This window comes from Mustela erminea, chromosome 11 (genome assembly GCF_009829155.1).
Source record: "Mustela erminea isolate mMusErm1 chromosome 11, mMusErm1.Pri, whole genome shotgun sequence".
Classification (NCBI taxonomy): Eukaryota; Metazoa; Chordata; class Mammalia; order Carnivora; family Mustelidae; genus Mustela; species Mustela erminea.
The window spans coordinates 54,348,706-54,364,313 of NC_045624.1; the positions used below are offsets into that span (position 1 = coordinate 54,348,706).

Consider the following 15,608-nt stretch of genomic DNA (forward strand, 5'->3'; position numbering starts at 1 on the left):
CAACTGTTCTAGATGTGCTACACATACCTTTTCCTTCAAACTATTGAAATTCCTTAACGACAGGCAATCTGTCCACATGTCTTACTTGACTTTTAACTTGTCCCCTCATCTGCTTTACTCTTGCCCCTCGGTTAAACAGAGGAAAATCACAACATAAGGGTATTCTATAAATTTCAGTTGTTAAAATATGGCTCTCAAGAATGGGCAATTGAAGTTCATGAACATCTTACATTTGTATCAATTTGATGGTAGTTTCTGGCTGGTAAAAAAAAAAAAAAAGCCTGACTTATCTTTTAGCTAATTTTTCAGTTCTCTGTAATTTGGATTTCTTTCTGCTTTCACTTTTGGGCAGCTATCAAAAGCAAAGAGAGAAATTTGAATGGCCCCACATCTTTATCATTGGCTCTGTAACTTTCTAAAAGTAGCTTTTTGGAATTATATAATTTCCTTTACCAGTGACAATGTACAGATGATATTAAATTTCCTTGTATGAAAATATGATATTTTCTGGCAGCTCTGAGGGTCATGTAACACACAATGGTAAACAAAGAAGTATTCTGTGCATTCTTAGATCTTTACATATTTATTTTAAAACATAAAATTTCATATTGATTAATACAATACCTACTTTTAAACAGAATGATGCATTAATTAAATGCTTTGTCATAACTATTATAAGCTCTGTTAGAAAAATAAACATCTCACAACAAACTACAGTGTCAGCTCTTTAATAAATACATAAAACAGAAGTTAGTAGTCAATCAGAATTGCATGAACAGGTTCATAGTATATTTTCTGAAATTATCTTATTCCCCAATTTTCTGCATCATTTAAGGTGATTTAACTACTTATAATTCAAAGTCAGAAATAGTAAGAAACTTTTTTAATGAGAATTTGTTTCTTTCATAAGAGCTATTTTAAGTTCAAATATTTTAATTTAAAAATACTCTATATTAATTTTTTTACAAAGACAGTTCTTGTTAAATGAAACAAATAATGTTATGTTACTGATAACTTAAAAACATTTCTAAATTATTTTTGCAGATGTTTAAAAAACTTTAATGAAGTAACTGGTAAATGTAAAATAGTTTTAAAGTTATGTTAAATATACACAAAATTATTTTCTATATTATGTGCAAATTTATATTTTCTTATAATTTAGAATTAAAATATTTCATCTTCAACATTCTTAAAGTTTCTATATCATAAATTTTGTCATTGTGGGGAATTCTTATCAAAATCACATTTATCTGTGATACAGTGTAAAGTTAGTAAGTGTTCTTTACACAAATCACAATTTATATGCTTGATAACTGCATTTGTTTTTTTTTGTTTGTTTTGTTTTTTAATATTTATGGATTAAATAATTTTTACTGAAATAGGTCACAGAGGTTGGAAATCTGATTAATAGAGTTAGCTAACAAAGATAGATTTTATGCAGGAAAGTATGCCAGGTAGATAAAAGAGTAGTGTTATTACTCTCAGATATTTCATTAACAGCTGCCCAGATAGCTGAACAATTGTCTCATATAATTCAAATAACTTAAGTATGCAGTTTTATGACAGTCATTATATAGGCTTGAAGGTAAATTTATCAAAGCCAAAGAAAAAAGTCAAACAAAAAGGCAGAAATGAGAAAGAAGTATAAAAAAATGAGAGGACTTGAAGGGAAATTTTTTTTCCTACAGTACTGATTGGTTGCATCATATTTTTCTTCTGTCATTGATATAAGTTATACAAGATGCTACATAATCTAATTATGATGGTTTCTTATATTTTTCCAGTTAATTTTGTTTAAAGTGAGATGATCATATGAAAGTATTCTTTAGAAAGGAATAGAAAGATTAAAAATTTGTTAGCAAAACTGGGAGAAACCCACCCATTCTTATCAATTAGTTTTGCTGAAATCATAGCCACTAGCATAAAGTATACATAGGAATATGAAAGAGCTTTTATAACCTAAAGATCTATAGGGTCTGAGCTCATAATCAGACAGACTTCATGATGAGTTGTATGTGATTCAGTTGTACTGAAAATTGGCCTCACATATTATCATAAATGGGTTCTCAAATATATTTATAAGAAAAAGGAGTGTCCTTATCCCCGTGAACATTTAAAGGTGTATTAGTTAATACTTATTCAAGTACAACTTCAAACACTGCATCTAAGATGCCAATTTTAAGATGTATTACAATTTTAGAAATGTGGAATTCAAAACTAGATATTTTAGAATCAATGAAATATGAATATGTATAATCAGTTACCCATAATAAATTAGCCATACAGTAATTATAAAGAAAAATGAAATGATCTAAAAGAATGCTAGTTTTATACTTCTCTGAAAATATATCTCAGTTTGCACTGAATGAAATGGAGTTCTTAAGGTCAATATAAATAAGGAGAGTTGTGAATTAAATATTAAGTATATAAAACAGAATACAAAATACACATGATTGAACTCCCAAATAGCTATATTTCACTCAATACTTTTATTAAAGATACAGATTGCAAACCCTTTAGACCTGAAAGAAGCTCAAATGGTTGTGAAAATTTTAAATTCTTAGTTTTTAATGTGTATGTCTTGGTTCAGTTACATGATGAATTTTGAAATCATTGAGAGATTTTTGGAAATGAAGAACTCCCTTATACCATTACGTTGAGTCATTTTTTACAATAAGCCTTATTGAGCTCAGAGTTTTAGGGCAATCTCAAGAATAGTGAGTAGGAAAACCAGAAGCAAGGAAAGGAAGGAAAAGTCATTGAGTCTAATTTACTATACCTTGTAACCAGAAGGAATATAATTCTATGGAGAAAAATTTTTGTACGTCATCATACTCATATTTCAGTGTCTCATGGATACTTATTGTCATACATAAGAATATTTTTAATGGAATTAAGTAATGTTTCTTAAAAATTTGGAATTTATCCTTTTGTGAAGTGTTGTATTTGATGCATCTACCAATTTTAAGTTTTGAAAAATTTGCCTCCAAATAAATCTACTCTGTTAATCTTAGAGTTTTTTATCCTTATAAACCACAGCTACACTGAACATTCAGTACATAATCAGATTTTTAAGTGAATTTTTGTGTCTTGCAGAGCATGTCTATGACTTCATACATATTAATAAGTGTCTAAAAAAGATATCAAATGTTTATAAATCCATGTACACTATGGTGTAAAGATCTCCCCAGAGAAATAAAATGCATACAGTTATATTGTAGTGTATATATATCACATTTCTAAATTATTACGTACTTTAGAGCACAAAAATGCTATCGTACCAAAATTGTTGTTCAAGTTCTTTGTTAACTATTTAAAATTTCATTATATGTTTAATATCACAAATCTCAAAAGGATCCTATGGTCATATTAGTTGAAAATAGGCTCTATTTACATAAATTATTTAATCTAAGAATAAGAATACCCTGTTTTCCCTTACCTATTAATTAGTTCTAGCTAGTCAAATATTAATTCTCTTCTCATAAGCCATTTTACAGGAAAATATCCATTATTCAAGTAAAATATAAGCTCTAAAATCTTTAAGAATTAGGTCTTTAAGTAAAAAAAGGAAGCACAAGACATCACAAGCATAACTACAATCATCATCAAGCATTGAACTGCCTATCTGGAAGTTTGTCTTTTCCTATGATAACAGCCTTGGTCCATTATATTAGTGCAAACTAGTGAGAGTATAAAAATATAAACCCTTGATTTTTAAGAGTTTCATTTTATTATGCTCCTTTGGATAATTCATTCCACATGGAGATTAGTTTAGGAACATTATAATGTTCATTTTTTTTTTTAACTGTCAGCATTTTAATGAATGGATGTTTTCCACTTTTTTCTTTTGGAGAGCTATCAGGTATCCAATTTTTCTTTAAAAATGGATACTGTGTGTGATAGGCAGCCTGCAGAATATGATCTTTATGTTATCCTTGGTGATCAAAGGTATCTTACACAAATGAGTCACAGTACTGAATTATATCATTGTCCTCAGTCTCATTGGGGAAGGAAATACAGTTCAATTTAACATCATAATGGTTTGGCTGTAGGGAACAGTTAATGGAGCTGCTGTGCTTGTTTGCTCCAGAACAACTTATTATATGTTTTAAAATCCTCTTTGGGGTAAAATATGGGGTGGGAATTAGTCTTCATTAAAATCCAAATATCTGGCTTTTCTTCAAGTGCTGGAAGACAAATTTGGGAAGTTAATCATAAGAAAACATTTTAAACAAATTCCTTTGTTTTCATAAGCAAATCTCTGTACTACACACAGGACTATTGGACTTATAGCCAATAAAATCAGACTCAGTGAGTCTGTAGGGATATGGTAATTGTGAAGAAGTTTCCATGGGGGAAGGTAAAAGCTCATGGCTTCCGTGTCAGGCTCTCTGGCTGAGCTCTGCACAACTCACAAGCTGTGGTGTGAATGGATTTCCCTGTAGTTAGGCCATGCAGCATTCTCTTAGAAGCTGATTAGCAGGAAAGACTGGAAGCCAATCATGGAATTCAGTTTGAGTTACGCTTTTCTGCTTTGCTTTGGAATTTTCTCTTGTCCATTTACTGAAGACTTCAGTTAATCACATTGAAATATACTTCCAATGAAATATTTTAAAGATTCAAGAGGTAGCATGATACTGTGAATGAACACTAGCCTCGCAATAAGAAGATAAAAAGTTCTCTTCAAAGGCTACCACTTAATCACTTGGGTGTTTTTTGAGATATCATCTAAACTTGCTGAGCTTTAGTTCCTTAAGTAAAAGGATGAATTAGCTTATTTCTAAGATATTGTCTATCCTCCTCCAATCGTATACTTTTAAAATTCTTGTGAGTACGGTTTAGGTGGTTCAGGAAAAGAACTCCTTAGGCTGCACAGAAGGGTGAAAATAATATAGCTTAATATAGCTTTTAATTAGAAAAATGCTAATGTCTACTTGAAGTAAACATCTGAGAGAACTCACTAAAGAATATGGCACTTTGCTTGAGGCAGAATTTCTAAATGCCTTGTGATCTTCAACCTGATGATTAGACAAATGAAATGGTGAAACATCCAGTTTTTCAGGTAAGAAGGTATAGAAGACTCCACGTCTACACACAATGAAGCTGTCTGATTTTGATGTTACTTTACAGTGTCCCTTATTAAACATTCAACTTTAAAAATCAGTATTCTAATAAAGTGACATTGTATTATTAGGTTTTTATGGCAGTAGTAACTTAGCACTTATATAATCCAGTCATCTGTGACATATATAAACTTATCCTGTAAGAAAGAAAAAATATAAAGGCAAAGAGAGAATGTTGAAATTAGTATCTTGTAAGAAGCAGAAAACATAAACACATGCATAACACTACTCAGTTTCCAAAGCAATATCCCTCAAAATTAAAGTTTTATCTATTAACCTCTTGAATAAGTGAGACGCTAATCATTTATTCATCTAGATGTTCTTGTCTCTTCACTGCCAAGTGTTGAAGTGTGTGGCAACAGTAGTATAACTGCCTTTTATTTTTTCATCCGCATGTTTGGTGCAGGGATTACTGTACCCTTGTAGTGACATAGCATTGTCTCTCTCTGGGAAGCATAGGAATGGCAGGTACCTGTAAAGTGTAATCAGTGCTCTTCAGATGATCTACATTCTATGCTGATCTAAATAAGTTATATTTTACAGTAAAGTGCTACAATGACACTAGTCTCAAACAGTAGTAAGACACATTTTTCTCTGAAAAATTCAGCAGCGATGTGAGTCACATGATGATGAGGATGCTTGTCAGTCTTCATTCAAGTGGACAACCAGCAACCAGCATGATCTAGAACAGTTTGTCTCCTCCTGTGACTTCTAAAATTATATGTTTTTAGGAGCAATTATTAAAAATCCAGTTCCCCATAAAGGACTTTTATCTTTTTAGAAGTTGCACCTGAAAGTTTCATGAGCATTTAATTTGCTGATATCCATTTTTATTTCTTCAGGTTTCTCACGTCGGTAGGTTACTGCTCTTGTGCAAACACTTTGCAGAATCAACTTGTCCTTGGTGGAGAAAAAAATATTATTAATTAACCATCTAAATATTGAAAGGAGACAATGACACACAGATAGTAGTTGTTTTTTAGAATTCACTGACCTTTTTTGAGGCCGACACCCTGTAATCTGCCGAAGACTTAATTTTATTACTATTCCATTGTAGTATCACCTGTCTAATGATAAGGACTTTAAGCAACCCAATCAGGAATGTAACTATGAAGATGATGAAAAATATTCTTAAATAGCTTGGGCTAGAGAAACATTCTGTAATAAAGCAAACAAATAAGTGGATTAAAAACTGGAATGAGTAAATCAAAGGATTCTAACAAGCAAACAATGTTCTTCATCTCAATTCAGAGGACCAGAGATATTTGCAAATCTACGTTTTCGAAACAGAAGAATGTCATTACTATTGATTTAAAAAGTAAACTGTAATTTTTATCGCACATTTATTATTAAAATGTTTCCAAGAGAATACCTTGTTTTGGAGAATAGCCACAATTAAAGTTTTCAAAAATATTATTTCCTTGCAGCTTGATTCTTTAATTGAATTAACTGGAATGTGCCCAAATTCCTTAACCAAATACAATTTTATTGATGTCAGAGAGGGGCAGTTTTTGTGGTGTGCATTGTTGATCATTAAGTGGAAAACAGGATTTAAAAATTATTTAATGGCTCTGTGTATCAACATATGTTTCTCTTGTTATGCTTGCTTTTCATTCATTGCACATCAGTAATGGAAAATAAACAACTGCAGAAGCTAAAATCAGTACTATTCTAATAGATGAATAAGTATTTCCTTTGAAAGTGTGGTATAAATCTCTGTTAATATAACATGTAGCCTCTAGGGAATAGGAGTGTCCAGCTCAGGACAATATGCAAATCTCTTTCCTCAGTTTTTGATAATTTAGTTTTTACTTGTCAACGAAATCTGTCATATTTTGCTTCTAAAAATTCCACTGTGTATTTTTTTTTTCAAGAACAAATAATTACTAGCTATGAAAGGAAAATGCTGCATTAAGAGGAGGAGCATACTAAGTCTCTGTTTTAGCACCAGACCTTTGGCAAACCTTAGTTGGAAAGTCTGCAGGCTCTGTGGATGCCAGAAGTATTACCCTAATCTAAGAGGAACATTGCACAATATGCCAGTATTCCACAGAATTCACTAGCTGCCCCAGATACACAAAATTTCCTCCTGACTTAAAGAGGCATGTGTTTTCTTCCTATTCTCCAGACTTTGGGGACTTCACCTAAATGCCTGAAGTTCTCTCTGAGAGGGCCTTTTGGGAGGGGCCCTGCCAAGATTGAGAAAAGCGGTCACCCATACATGAGTAATTTGTGTCTGAATTCGCAGGGATGACCAAGCATGCTTTTGAATAAGCCAAGAACTCAGAAATGAGGCAAGGGCTCCTCTCCAAGTGGGAACATTTAGAGCTCAGCTTTCTTTGGTCAGTGATAAGCTTCCTTGAAAGAAAGGCTAAAGGGAGTCCAGAGAACTACTGATTGGAATAGAAATACCAAAAGTAAGCACATATTTCCTGTTGTTACTGGTCTCTCACACAGGGAGAATCCAGCATGCTTTATTTCAAAGGTGGTGTCCTTCGAGTCTAACGCAGTGACCTTCGGGTTTATGACAAGCATGCCTTTCATCCTGACAGACTGTCATTTCCCTTGGCTGATTTAGAACTAGTCAATCAGCTAAAGCAGATCCTTAAAGGAGACACGTGTCTTGATCCCACTTATTGGCTTCTTGCCTAGGAGGAGCTTAGCCAGAAGACTGGAAGAACACCGTTTAAGTGTGATTGAGTGGATAGATAATAGAGGTGGCTAACAAGTCCTCTTTCCCTCTCCATCCACCATAGTTGTGAAGGGGAGGGGAGCCCCCTAGCTACCAATAAATTTTACAACTATTTCTAATGGGTTAGGATAGAGGACATTTTCTGGCTCAAATCTGCGTGCATTTTAGAATGTCATTTGGATAGACAAACATTTAGCCTTGGCCATGCCTCTCATTTAGTTTAGGTCAAGCAAGGGCTTTTCCTAAGGAGCTTTTAAGGAATACTTGTTGTAACCACACTTAGGTCAGAGTAGGTTTGTTTACTTAACATAATAAATGACATGTTGACAGTAAGGGCTCTATTTATTAGAGAAGGCACTTGGCTTTCTGTAGTGATTGCTGCAGCCCCAGCTGGCAGCACATGGGCTCCTTTCAAAGCCAAATTCATTATGGGCTAAGATCACTGTGCATACAAGGGAAGAAGGAAACAAAACTGGAGAAAGTTCATTCTTCTGTGCAGTCTATGAGCTGGAATTGTCTTTATAGGTTGGAGAAGGGACTAAAAATAATAGTAGCAGTAGAAATGTCTTCAAAGAAGACACAATTTCTAATTATTTCTAAGCTTAATTTCTAATTCATGTGTACTTTAACACCTTACACCTGAGCCAAGTAGAGTACTGGCTTTTGGCTTCTAATGAATTTTTATCTGAAAGTTGTCTTTGAACACAGCTTTCACATGTTTTTCCCATTTGCATATAATCTTTTAATTCACACATTTCTTTCATAGTCACTGGCTCATTTAATCACCTACAATTCCTTGAGTTTGGTATTATTATCTTTATTACAGATGAGGAAACTGAGGCTCGGACAAGTTTTTTAAGAGGGCTGGTATTTCTTGTCTATTTGTGTAAAGGGACATGTGTTAAACCAAATTCTTCAGACTAAAAGTTTCATGCCTTTTCCATTATGCTGCATTTATAATCATTCACCTGTAAATTATATTTACATCAGAATGGAAAATACCAGAAAGGAATGGCCCTTCTTAAGTTATATATTTTGCAAAAGCAGATCATTGCTACTTAGGATTTTTGGCTCCACCTGAAACAGAAAAGTGAATTTTGGTTTTACATGAGGAACGTTGTAACTGGAAGCAAGTTTGGGTTACGAAAGATAAGTGAGGCTCCATAGTTTATCTGTAAGGACTCTACACAGGAAATTTCCACTCTTGGCTCACTGAGGCCTTGTAGTAAATCTGCTTGGTGTACTTCCACAGAGGGGCACAGCATGAGAATTTAGCTGGGTAATTGGATGGGAGATGTAGTAATTCAGCCAATCCATGGCAAATATACTCAGCTGCTTTTTATAGAGTACCATTTCTGGATGACTGAAAACACTGAAGCAGTTAGTCCTTTCTTTAGGATGATTAATTATGGGCCCTTTTGGGGAATGTGATTCTCTGCAGATACTCTTCAGTGTTTTTTAAGCTTTGGTTTACCTGATGTTTGATCCATATAATGCTGTTCCATGAGAGCACATGAGGTTTTACAACGATCAAGTATAGCTTGAGATAGGTTGTAAGGGTGAAGGCATTGCACACAATTCCTGTAAGGATGAAAAGAAGTGAAACATTTAATCTTTGAAAAGGTTGTAGCTCTCGGTATTTTCTGCAAGAAATAAGATATCAAAATAGAATAGTACTGCTTTAGACAGCAGCCATGTAAAGCTGGGAAAGAAAGCCATGACATTTATTTGTAATACTGGCTGAATTTAATACTATGGCAAAATTATATTCTAGCCACTAGAAATACTTTATTAATGTATAAAATCAAAATAATGAACTTTCTATATTGAGAAGAAAGTAGGAAATGCATAAGATGCTTTCATCACAAATAAAACCCACAAAAGTATTTTAGAGGATATATATTATACTATTAGAAATGTTTAGCAATGAATACACAGTTCAAGTTTCAGTTGGGTTCATTAGAAATAACTTCAACATTATGTTTAAATACTGCATCCCCAAGAGAGTTACATAAATTGCTATGTATAATTTTAAAAATTTACTTGAGCTACCAATCTGAGAAAGTAAATGTCTTAAAATTTTTGAATAAAACAAATTGGAAGGCACAGTAATGTTTAGAGTAGTGATCTTTGAGCAGGCTCAAACTGTTTCTGGGAAATTAGTTACTGACACAAAACGTCACCTTCATTAACATATCACCTTTTACTCATCCATCACTTATTTCCAGAGGTGCTTCATAGCCACTATCATTCTTTATTTTTTAAATAATTAAAAAAAAATAAAAAAATAAAAGAAACCCAGTAATAATAGCTAACATTTATTCTAGATTATCACGCACCAAGTACAAAAGTTGGGTTATTTTTGTTTTATGTCAATTATCTAACTTAATTCTGTCATGGAACTGTATCAGGTCTTATTATAATCCTCATTATTATTTTAGTCACCATGTTGCACACCTTAAGCCTTGTGTAAACAAAGTTATATATCAGTTATATCTCAATAAAGTTGGAGAAAAAACAATGGACACTGAATATTATTCTTTAAAACAACAAACCTATTTCAAAAAAGGTAAGGGAGTGAATGCCTAGATCAATTCTGATGCTTTCACAACTATCTATCTAGTGGCCAAAAATTCGAATTCAAGTTTTCTAATTCCTAAATTCCCCATTCAGTTCTTTTTTAGCATGATGATAACAACTTACCTAGTAGAGAAGATCCAGCAACTTCTAAGGTTAAGGAAGGCAAAATAAAAAAAGGACGAACCCATCTATAATGAAGAACTGCTTTATGTGTGTTTCTGTATGTTTGGAGTCAGAGAACACATACCAGTTTTCACTGCAGGCTGTGTGACACGTGGGACAGTGTTCACAGAAGCGGCCGATGCTCCTGGGATCCGTGCATTCACACCTGCCACATACACACGTACCTCTTCCACTACACACTTGGCCCTTCGAATTGACACAGTGCTGGGCTGATGCTGATGGGCACTGGCAGCGATCCCCTTCCCAGCCACTGAAGCACTGGCATCTGCCTGCTTCGCACTCTCCATGCCCTGCAACAGACACTCCAGGAAGTTATTGGGGCCACTGATCTGTGAAGTGTTTCCAAACATGAAATCCTCTCCCATTTTCCAGGATAACACACTGATGATCAAGTGAATGGAAACAGCATCATTTTATTCGTCTGATAAGAACGATGCTAGGGTTTAGGAGTGTTCATTTTCAAAGCTGTTCCGTTGTAGAGAATCTCCTGATGCTAAGTGTTGTGCTGACAGTTGTGACATCTCTGCTGCGGTGGTTGCCTGGCCACTTGCAGGTCACTGGTCATTCAGTTTTAAATTAAAAACACACAAAAATAAAAAAAGCTACAAAGGCTGAAGTAATGTTAATTGTTTTAAAATCCGAAAAATAGGGGTATTTGATTAATAGCTTCCATAATTTATTCCTGTAGTCTCTCATGATTGCTGAAGGCCTGGGATAATTCTGGTTTTTGAGGCAAACCCCTGTAGGGCTTCAGTGCTGCTCGGGTCGTTTTAAAGTTCCCTGGGGAAGTTAAACTAATCATTTCATGTCATCAGGACATTATTTAACAGGTTAGAAGGGCATGTCCTCCAGTAGGCTGTGAGCATTTGTTAGGTCATAAATGAAAGAAGGCAAGGTGGGGTATGTGTGTTAAGTGTGTGTGCGTGTGTGCAAAGGTACACTTGTGTGTTGGGGTTGGGGGCATGCAGACAAATGAGTTGAAGGGAAACACTGGTTATATGTACTTAAATGGATTTTAGACAGCAGAAAGCATCTAAAATTTAGTAAGCTTATATGAATTAGAAATCTTCAAGAGGGAGTCTATATTACAAGGTCACATAATGTTTCTCAAGCTTATGTGGCCACAGACGTTTCCTTCCTTCCTTCTCTTGCTTCCTGACCTTCTCCCACTCTTCTTCCCTCCCTCCCTTACTGAGAAGCACCTCACAGGGTAACTGTTCCATAGAATCTACTGTTGGATCAACTCAATTGCTAAATGTTAAAACTAATGAGGTCCAGGCCACACAAATGCCTGCCAGACCCTGTTCCCTATATATAGGCTGCACGCCTAATCCTATCCAGCTGACCTGTGAACATGTGTTTTTATTCTCAAAGGAGACTAGTGAAGAAAATATTTGTCAGCCTATAGTTTTCACTTATAATTTATACACAAATAATTCAAAGCAGATTTTCAACTGCCTATGGCCAGTAGAATAGTCATATAGGAGGGCTAGTACATTGACTTTTGATATTTAACTATAAATAGAGACTGGGATTCTCAATGTATTTCAAGCTTCTTTGGCAGATCAATAGTTGTGGGATATCAGAATTCTTCTTCTTCCCTGTTCCAACTAGGATTAGCTTTGCAAATTAGAAGATAATTGCTAGTTTGTTCTTAAGTCACCTATAATCCATTCTATCAATGATACCAGGTACAGCAGAATAATATTTGGCTTATAAAATGTTTCATGTATATAGCAGAATAAAAAGGCAATTTTTCCATTGCATATTTCTAGTTTATACAAGAATAGAAAATTTGTATGGGTTTGTTACTTTCCTTATGGTTATGACAGTGAAATATTTCAGTTAATCAGTAATTTAATATTTGATTACCAAACCCAAACATTAAAAAGCTGTTTTAGCAATAAATGGATTCAGCACAATGTCACAGAAAAATTGATTCATTTAAAAAAAACATTTTGTATTAAACTTCAAATGTTGCACAGATTTTCTAGAATCTAACCTCTAGGTGGCAGTAAACTGAATTAGCCAAAAAGTACTTTTAATATTTTTGTTTTAAATTATTTCATTTTTAAACTTTGTCTGCGTGTGGCTTCTGGTACTAATCTTCTAGATTACTTAGGAAACCAGCATTTTCTTGGAAATGCTGTCCTTTGATAATTTCGTTACTGGTGTTCCAAAAATATACCGGAAAGGTTTAAGTTATTACAAATTTATAATACCATTTGTAATAATGCATTATTTTCCAATGAAAGGAAACTTATATAGCTCACTATTCTCTGAGCAAGCTGGAGGGAGTGACCACTTAGGAGAGTGAATCAGGTCTTTCTAGAAGAATACTCTGATTATAGAAAGCCTTCCAGACATCATCAGTAATTTCCTTTTCTGGGTATATATTTTTATAAGATCAAGGCATACTTGAGAATAACATTTAATTTTTGGTTTTTATTTTGAAGTATTTCTTGTACAAAATAATTTAAATTCTAAATACCCAGAATCATGTGCTATAAATCTGTTGCCATGCCCTAATTTCATAGACTTTGAATATTAAATTCAGATTCAGGATTAGTAATTATAAAGGTGTAATTTAAAGGTACTTAAACATATATGCTAGTTTAATAGTTACTAGTAAAAACTGCATGTATGTATTTATTTATACCTACCAGCGCATAGATTTCCATGGTGATATGGACAAGAGAAGTCATCCTTTTCACAGTATTTTCCATACACTTTTCCAAGCTTAATTTTGTGACATAAACATTTCCCACAAACACAAACTCCTCGACCACTGCAAACAGGTTGATCCTTGTGTGACTTGCAACTCTCAGAAGGAAATTGATCTTCATCAAAATGACATTTATTCTCATTACACTGGAAACACTTGGCATCTAGAGAAACTTCATCTACACACTTTCGTTTAGGTCCTCTCCTGTCATCACATTGACAGCTGCAGTTTCTGTGTATATGAATTTTAGTGGTTTCATTGAAACCAATAGGTTTGATTATTGCATAGCTCTTTCCTCCTATGACATCACACTTTTTCATTGTAACTGTTACATTGAAAAGAACCTAAATGGGGGGGGGGAGGAAAGAAAATATATTTATATGTCCTGATTATTTCTATCATCACTATTATATTAATGATATTCTGAATCATTAATGTGCCATCTTATGGAAACTTATAATATGTTATAAATTACACACACACACTTTCAGAGGTAGATGTAACATCCCTTTTTAATTTCATTTATATCCTAATTAATAAACTAGAGAGTTAAAGGAAACAATGACTGCTACGTGTCTATATTGTACCATTAAATGAATATGGGTTCAAGCCCATTTTGAAATGCCCACTCTTCTTCCAATGATTAACTGATGTCCTCCATTGAGTTTTTAGCAAACTTGAGAGAGAACAGATCATCTCCTGAATTAATTCCTTCAAATGTGGGGTTATTGGATATTTGGCACAAGGGAGAGATCAAATAATCTAAAATAAAGAACTACTGCTCTCCTGCTTTATAACCATGAGATAGGATGTTCAGATGAACAATTTTTATTTTTGTTTCTATTTCCTAGGGGCCCAAGTAAAGTTTCAGGGTTCAATTTTAGTTTTATATATGGTGTTAATGAGGGAAAACATGAGGCTTTCTCTGATGTTGCTTAAGGGAAAAAGATTTAGGACTCTCTTAGATTTAAGATCTCAATACTAGGTCATACATTTGTCTCAGGAGATGTGAGCCCACAACTAAAGATCTGAGTTGGCAGGGTTTTTTTCCCCTTGTGAAAAGATCCTGCCAAGTTTTTCCTTTCTCTATTTCTTTTTCTTTTTCTTTTTCTTTTTTTTTTTTGCAGGACATGATGGGTATAATGTGTCTTTTCTATTTGTTAGCCTATCTTATGATCTTCAGGTACTTTGGCAAATAAGATTGTAGGTTTTTTCCATTTTAGACTGAGGTCCATTAAAACGTAAAAATAATTTGTGATAGCCATTTTTGTTGGAGTGGATATATATATGGATCTCTACTCCGAACAAAAAGCCTAGCACAGATATGTGTGTGCACATGCACATACATGCACAAGATACAAAATATCTAACTTCAGGCTTATATATTACATATTTGCATCAGAAATTAGAATCAGTTCCATAATATTAAAATTAATGCAGTTGGTATTGTATTTGAGATGTTTTTTGTCTTTAAGAATGTTAAGGATTAACAGATGTGTAAGATAATGTGGTCATTGCCAAAATTAATAGAGCAAAACTTGGGGTTTATATAATTAAGAGGTCACATGACTCTGAAAGTCAAACTGTTTATACTACTTAGTTGAAAGTGAAGGGGGAAAAGGGATTATAGACAAAGGAAAAGGAAAAAAAATGTAAGCAGTAAGGAAAACCATTCTGACAAAACTGATTTTGAAAGGAAGAACTACTAAGAGGATAACCCTTTCTCAGAAACTTACCCTAGCACAAAGTTTATCTATATTTAATGGAAATCAAATATATATATTTTATAAACTGGTACATAATGTCTTGGGAACAAAATCCATGAAGTGATTATGCAAGACCTACAGAAACAGATACTAGCAATAATTGATTTCAATTGGAGCAACTATACTATCCAAAGGTTCTAAATTTTCCAAGGGGGAAACATGTAGCCCAGAACTTTAGAGATGAAAAGAAGAAGGATTAGAAATCTTTTAGTCTGAGCAGATCATTTAAAAATGAAGCAACTGAAAATCACTGCATCTAATAGGAATTCCCTTTTAACAGCTTATTTCTGTGTGTTTGCTCTCTATCATGTCAATACGGGGAGAATCCCTATCTCTCCTGGTCCTATTTCCTAACACTGCAATAATGTGGGCCCTCCCTCCTCCCCCCTCCCCCCCCCCCCATTTTATCCTTTCTTAGCTAAATAACACTTCTTTTTTATTGTAAACAAATTCCCCCACCTCTTCCTAGATCATTTTGAGTTTATTGGGACAATAACACATGAAAGATTTTGGAATTCTTAACCTTTATCAACTGCTCC

General features: G+C 33.8%; 1 protein-coding gene across 4 annotated transcripts in view; it reads right to left on the minus strand.

The window, feature by feature from the left end:
- Positions 1 to 970: 970 nt before the first annotated feature.
- Positions 971 to 15,608, minus strand: part of ITGB8 (integrin subunit beta 8) — an 82,636-nt gene continuing 67,998 nt past the window's right edge. For all 4 annotated transcript variants that reach the window (XM_032304038.1, XM_032304040.1, XM_032304039.1 and 1 more), the window contains exons 10-14: positions 13,242 to 13,647; positions 10,643 to 10,868; positions 9,290 to 9,396; positions 6,118 to 6,281; positions 971 to 6,023 (exon numbers count right to left, since the gene is read on the minus strand). In XM_032304038.1, coding sequence (XP_032159929.1) covers positions 5,901 to 6,023; positions 6,118 to 6,281; positions 9,290 to 9,396; positions 10,643 to 10,868; positions 13,242 to 13,647 — 1,026 coding nt within the window. In that variant the 3' untranslated portion in view covers positions 971 to 5,900. The remainder of the gene's footprint in view (positions 6,024 to 6,117; positions 6,282 to 9,289; positions 9,397 to 10,642; positions 10,869 to 13,241; positions 13,648 to 15,608) is intronic.